The sequence below is a fragment of the Aplidium turbinatum genome, chromosome 11 (genome assembly GCF_918807975.1).
Source record: "Aplidium turbinatum chromosome 11, kaAplTurb1.1, whole genome shotgun sequence".
NCBI classification, from domain to species: Eukaryota; Metazoa; Chordata; class Ascidiacea; order Aplousobranchia; family Polyclinidae; genus Aplidium; species Aplidium turbinatum.
In genome coordinates this window covers 11,725,762-11,732,660 of record NC_137482.1, presented here as the reverse complement: position 1 = coordinate 11,732,660, position 6,899 = coordinate 11,725,762, and the positions used below count along the sequence as shown (strand labels likewise).

At 36.2% G+C, this 6,899-nt stretch overlaps 1 protein-coding gene across 1 annotated transcript; it reads left to right on the top strand.

Annotated features, from left to right (window-relative positions):
* The first annotated feature begins 403 nt into the window (after nt 1-403).
* On the top strand, nt 404-6,558 carry LOC145780206 (peroxisomal sarcosine oxidase-like). The gene is made up of 8 exons (XM_082591911.1): nt 404-499; nt 1,370-1,518; nt 1,670-1,874; nt 2,086-2,271; nt 2,910-3,053; nt 3,661-3,834; nt 5,592-5,667; nt 6,422-6,558. Exons 1-8 carry the CDS (start codon nt 404-406, stop codon nt 6,556-6,558), a joined length of 1,167 nt encoding a protein of 388 aa, XP_082448037.1.
* Nucleotides 6,559-6,899: the final 341 nt, after the last annotated feature.

Genomic DNA, 6,899 nt, shown 5'->3' with positions numbered 1-6,899 from the left:
AACGAGATTTTCCATGAAAACAAAAAAATGACGCTTAACGCTTGACGCTTAAAATCGGCAAAATAGTTGACGGCGCTATCACTTTCGTCAACTGAAAAATAAATTGACGGCGCTAGCCTCAGCGTCAACGTACAACACTGTGTTTACCCAACAGTTGCCATGCTTGGGATCAAAAAGTTTTTTTTTGTGGCAGGTGTTGCCAGAGTTATGGTATGCTCTTTGCCAAAGATTTTAATGTTTCCCAAATCACAAGCTTTTGTCTTACGGCTTAAAATTTTTGTTCAGTTAGAGCAAAATTTCTTATCTGGCAACACTAGTATTGGAAATATAACCTCTATTTATTACCTATACTGGTAGGTAGGCCACACCATAATTTTTTACATACTTGTTTTCCTACTGAAAGATGTTTGATGTTATTGTTGTTGGAGCTGGAATTCAGGGACTTGCAACGGCAAGATACCTTGCAAAGAATGGAGTTCAAACATTGCTACTCGATCAGGTGCAAGTGTATTTTTTATGAATTCATATCCAAACGCACTAATGTAGCCTACTAGTCTATGTATTGTAGACCTGTAGGGTGCAAAACTTCAATTAAGATGAAACTTTTGGACTGGAGTCATGATTTTTTACAAATTGAAGAGTAACTAGGAATGACATTATGATGAGAGATTTCATCGTTGCATATCTTGAATTGGAAAGAGGTAAGTTGATCAAAAAAGCAGCGTCTGTCAATGCTTTCAAGGTTTTGCTGAAAGGCTGTTAGGGGTAGCTTTCCACGTTGCCATATATAGCGACAGGCTAAATATTATTATAGCGACAGGCTAAAATATGAAGAACAAACCATGTAGCCTACTTGTCTAATGTCTATAAAACAAAGATCATTGCATTAATTGTACAATACTCTCAGTATTGAATTGCTCAAAGCATGCAATAATTTCACAAATTTTGCTTTTGTCATAAACAAAAGGCAACAGAATTTGTCGTAATACACATTTACAGGAAAAGGAGCTGGTATACAAGTCCCCCCCCTTGGTAACTCATGATAAAGATAGAACTCAACCAAACATATAGAATGAAACTACTTCACCTTTGCTTTACTGTTCACACACTTCAATCCACATGTTTTGGTCAATTCCTTTTTGTCATGAGTTGCCAAGGGGGGGACTTGTATACCAGCTCCCAAGAAAAAATGACAACAAGCATATCTTTCAAACCAGAGCTGATGAAAATTTCTAACTGACATTTTTGGATTCAGCACAAAATGCATGGGAATCTATTTTTTTTATCTCTAAAGCAAATTTGAAAGCAATTTATTAACAAGTGTGGTTTTATTGCAAAACTGTGGTCTAATTGTGTGGCACTAATTTAGTTTTCAGTGCCTCATTCTAATGGAAGTTCACATGGGAAATCCCGTGGTCTTCGTCACACATACACAGAATCCCATTATGTACAAATGGTAGTTGATGCTATCCCAGAGTGGAGGAAATTGGAGCAGGAGACTAACACAACTTTGCTGGAGTAAGTTGAGTTTAATTTGAATGTATACATGAAAATCGGTTACATTAATTGGTTAAGGAACAATTTGTATAGCTCATGCTGTTTTTCAATTTTTTTAGTCTTTAACTTTGTACATAAACCAGTTTTGATCAATTGTATGCTATTTTTGCAGAAAAACTGGCATTATATGCATGTGTGATGAGGATGAACAAAAGAGTATGATAAAAAGCTTACAACATGCCAATGTGAAACATGAAGTACTTTCTAGTGCTCAGATTGAACAGAGGTTTCCAGGTCTTAAGGCTTGCGGAATGTCAGGAGTATTTGAAACTGATGCGGGTGTTTTAAAGGCAGATGATTGTATCAATGCATTGAAGGTATGATGCAATATTTTAATCTTTTCAGTGTTCTTCAAAACTTTGTGACATTACTATAAGTAGAAATTTCCTCGTTTCATTTTAGATGATTAGTATTAAATGAGTTATACTGCTCTATGAGAGTACCGTATCATGTTAAAATATGTGAATTCTAAAGGTATTTGTATGCTGAAAAGATAAAACACTGTGAATATATCTATGTTTCTTTCAGGCGTCATATATTGATGCAAACGGATGCATGAAACAAGAATGTGTATCGAATGTACATCCAGTAAGTTCAACTCAAGTAAAAGTGAAAACAAACAAGGGAACTTACTTATGTAAATCTGTTGTTCTTACTTGTGGACCATGGATAAATGATTTGGTGAAATCTCTTCAACTACATTTGCCACTGAAGGTGAACACTCAAGTTAATTTATATCTGTAAAGATTGCAAGGCCATATTTATAGGTCATAATTTCTAATTTTTGAATAATTGTTTTGTTTAGATGAATTAAGATATTTTCCTGAAGAGGGCAGAAAGTTTTGCCGAAAACGTTCGAAATTATGTATCTATTTCATTTCTGTATTAATTTTGAATTATGCAATTCAATGTTATTAAGTTGTTATCGATTGTCTGTCTATGGTTTTTAAAAAGTACCTCTCTACCAAGGCTATACTATTCTAATTTTTTGTTCGTTAAAATCTGTGTCATCATGCTATTTCTCACAAATAATAATAATAATGCTTGTTTTGTTTGTATATAGCGCTGTATCCATCGCAGAATGCATTGCTCCTTAGCGCTTTACATAAGCAGTCAGTGTCAATGCAGCAGTATAGAGGCGCAACTGAGTGCATTATTACCCGAATCCATTCCATTGCTCAGTGCCAAGCAGGAATTAGATTCAGTATCATTTTTAAAAAGTCTTTGGTATGACCCAACACCAACAGGGTATAGAACCCATGCCTACCGATTCAAAGGCGGACGCACTAAGCCACCGAGCCACAATTATTTTTGATGTCTTATAATATTTATTGATGTGATTGAACTTTTAGATAGCTGAATCATGGATATTATACTGGAAAACAAAGTTTCTTCATTCTTATTCCAGGGAAGTTAATTTTCCTTTGACTTGTGTTACAAAACCACATTGTCTCTGTTATGCTTGTCCAGCCTTAGAGTACCCTGGATATATCAAAGTAAGGCACTGCAGCACTGTCAAATTAGTATGCATAAGGAAAAGTAACATTGTAACCAGCGAAGTGTTTTTCATAAATTCTGTAGCGATTCTGTCAGGCATATGTAACTTTCTTTTACCAGCTACTTTCTCTTACAGTAGCTACTTTAATAAATTTGAAACATTAACAGAGGATACAAGGATGTTTTCACTGAACAATTCAATATTATTTATTGTACATCTTTCTTGCCATTGTGAAAGGATGCAGGGGTATTTTTGATATTGAAGTTGTATCTGTTTGCATTGCCCGTAATTGTGCACATATATTTTTACACATTTTTTTACATGATTTTCTGCATAAACAGCACTGTTTACAGCTGGTTTCATGACCCATTCCTTTCATTACTGTGTTGGCAATGGCATCATTCTGAGATTGTGAAAACTCTGTCACACCAAGCTGTTTTCATTTTCCTTTTAAAATTGTTCTTTTGTTTGAACTTTTACCTATATAATATGTATATACTGTTTTTATATTTGTAACAACCATATGACATGATTGACACATTCTATAGACTCGGCGTTTACGTAATTTCTGATGATTCATCTGTTGAATTATAATTTAACAACAGTTTGGAATTCATGACGGTGTAGACATCAGTCATCCATCAGAAAAAAATCACTCTCCCACGATGTCTCTTTTGAATGATCACCCACAAGCTATGAAGAATATCAAGGACATAATTACGAATCACTATCCTGATGTCGTTCCTGAACCATCGAGCATAGACACCTGTTTGTGGACGGTACGCGAGTCTTAAACCAGTCTTGACGTAAGCTATGATGCCAATTGCCAGTACAACGTATGCTGACTCAGCATCAAAATGTCAATCGAGACAGCTTAATGTATCGCTTCCAAGCCCATGCAGGGATTAGTCCTTACGATAGGCTATTGAACTTTGTCGAAAGTGCTTATTCAATTTTTTTTAGACTGTATTTTATAGAAGTTGAATTTCTAAATTTTGGAAAGCTCCTCACTTGTGGGGTGGCCGATTCTTTCCTTGCAGCGATGGCCTTTACTCTTATTTTTCATCTCGTTCTGTCCATTGCATCGTCTTTGTTTAGTCCGACCTTGTCTGCCTCTTCACCGGTTCCTTTCGTCTCGTTTTTGGACATCCCTATTTCCTCTTTCCCTCTATCTTCAAAGTCATTGCCTTTTGAAGAAAACTTCTTTTCTCCCTCCTTAGTATATGTCCTGCCATCTCTTACTCCGTTTGCTTTAATAAGTTGTTCAATAGTCTCCCTCATCTCAAGCATGTTCTTCAGTCTTTTTCTCCCTTCTGATTTTTACTCCGCACATTGCTTTCACCATTGCCCTTTCCGTTCTTCTCAGAATCATGTCAGTTCACTCTCAATATTCATGTTTCGCTGCCGTACGGCATACAATATTGCACGCCGCACACAACTCCGATAGACTTTCCCTTTCATTTTTAACGAAACCTTTTTTCCACAACCTACAATATAACATTTTTCTACATTCCCTGAACTTTGCCCAACCCGGCCTTCTTGTCAAAGCTGCTTCACATCCACCACTTCCATTTATTTGATTACTGTTTCAATTCCATAACAGAAACTTTCTTTGCAATTTTCAACTGAATATTTTCCTTTATCACATTTTCCACAAATAAAACAGTTTGACGACAGTCTTGCTGTAGCTCTCTTCGTATTGACACATATTGCATGTACCCACTTACTACACACCTTGCATTGCATCGAATTTCTCATCTCCTTTTCTACATACTGCGCATTGGTCGACTTTGCTCTGTACAGCTATACCTTCTGCTCCACTCACCATCGCTTTCGTTTTTTCTAAATTTATCTTCATACCCTTTGTCTCAAACACTTCTTTCCATTTCCCAAACTTTTTTCTAGGTCCTTCGCTCTATTACTGATCAATACCAGGTCATCTGCATACAAAATTTCGCTCAGCAATTTCCTCTCCCTTACCCCTTCAGTCACAAAATCAACCACAATACCAAATGTAGGAGGTGACAGCACCGATCCTTGATGTATCCCGACGTTTGCAAAAAATTCATTTGAGTACTGACTTGCACCAACTTTTACTTTGTTCTTGCACCTTCATACATCGATATCACCACCCTTACTATCACCTTCGGTATCCGTCTTTTTCTCGTTTCCCATTCCATCACTTTTCTCAGGCTCTGTCAAACGCCTTCTCCAAGTCAACAAAGCCTATGTACAGATTTTTCTCCTTTTCTTTGTAAGATTCTTGCATTCTTCTTAAAATGAGCAAAGCATCTATTGTTCCCCTTTCCGGCATGAATCCAAGTTGCATGTCATTCAATTCCACCACCTTTCTCAGCCGCTTCTTCAATACTCGTTCTACAATTTTCCTTCCATGATCGAATAATTTCACTCTCCTGTTTTATTCCACTGAATTACCTTCCAAAATATCAGTTTTGTGGAAAAACCCTTGTTAAACGCACAAGTACGCAAAGGTCTATTTTTGAAAAAAAAATGATAATTTGACTGATTCTTGCAGAGAACTCCGGATTACGAGTTTATATTGGACACGCATCCAAAGTACAAAAATATCATTATAGGCGCTGGTTTTTCAGGTATTGCAGTTTTTCTCAATTTTAATTAGTAACACAACAGTTATCAAAGAATTTCAAACTAATAACACTTTCCGCCATCTTGTTGCATCTTCGTATCAATTGAAAGATTGTGTTTTTTGTTTAAATGATGTACAATCAATGTACCGTAAAAGATAATTCATTTCAAAGTTCCTTGGAGTTGAGGTACTCAATGACACTACCTTGCAGTTTTGGAAGAGAGCTTTTTTCGACCACATGTAGACGAATTGGTCTGCCTATTGATTTTTATAGCTTTGGTATAGAGATAATTCTTGAGTACCATAATCCAATTAGTCCATAGACATATGATTGATAACAACTTGCTAGGATTAAATTGCATAATTCAAGCAACTATACATCTAACACCATCTTAAATTCGAACATTTTTGGCAAGACTTTTTTCCCTCGTCAGGATATAACTTATTTCATCTAAACAAAACAAACCAACAAATGCAGTATTCGTAAAGTGACAATAATAAATGACTGAAATTAATTACAATCTGCATTGAGTTAGGTACTAACACAACCGAAGAACAGACACAAAAGCTGTGAACATTCTGCTATATACTATGCGGGAATGTGATCACAAGACATTTAGTGATGTTAGATCTTCATCTGTGCTACCGTGAAAGTGTGGTTATGAAATCAGTGATAATTTAGTTTGTTTTTATTTCTGAAAGCGTGAAAAAAAATATTTTCTTGTTGGGTTTGGCTGATTTTGTGTTTGTGTGTACAGGTCATGGCTTCAAAATGGCTCCGGTGATTGGATCTGTTCTTGGCAAGTTAGCACTCGGGCAATCACCAGACCGTTCGCTTCGCCCTTTTTCCTTGAGTCGCTTTGAAAGTGGCGTCACACCAAAACATTCTCTCTAACCAATCGTGCCTTATCAATTAGCCTATATTGAGCATCTTTGTAAGTGCGATTATAATAGACCTAGATCAAATCTCAATCAAAACTGCACGACTTCGAATACCGCGCCTTTTCGTCACGAGAAGCTTACAACCTTACCAGAGAGCCTGCTCATAGCAGATGTTAAACCATAGACAGAAAAAAACAAAGTAACTTCAGCGGGTTTACCATGTTTTATTACTAATAGATATAACATAATCAAACTCAAAATAAGAATCAACTCAAACGTTTTCGACACGCAGTAGCCTATACGTGTGTCCTCATCAGAAATTACTTTATTCTGCAACATACATAAAATGAAAAT

What these genes read in the sequence shown, in the direction of transcription:
- LOC145780206 (XM_082591911.1), top strand. Translation starts at nt 404, where the DNA reads ATGTTTGATGTTATTGTTGTTGGAGCTGGAATTCAGGGACTTGCAACG. An exon ending in ACTAACACAACTTTGCTGGA is followed by an intron (nt 1,519 to 1,669) that starts GTAAGTTGAGTT and finishes CTATTTTTGCAG; the next exon opens with AAAAACTGGCATTATATGCA. An exon ending in TAGACACCTGTTTGTGGACG is followed by an intron (nt 3,835 to 5,591) that starts GTACGCGAGTCT and finishes TGATTCTTGCAG; the next exon opens with AGAACTCCGGATTACGAGTT.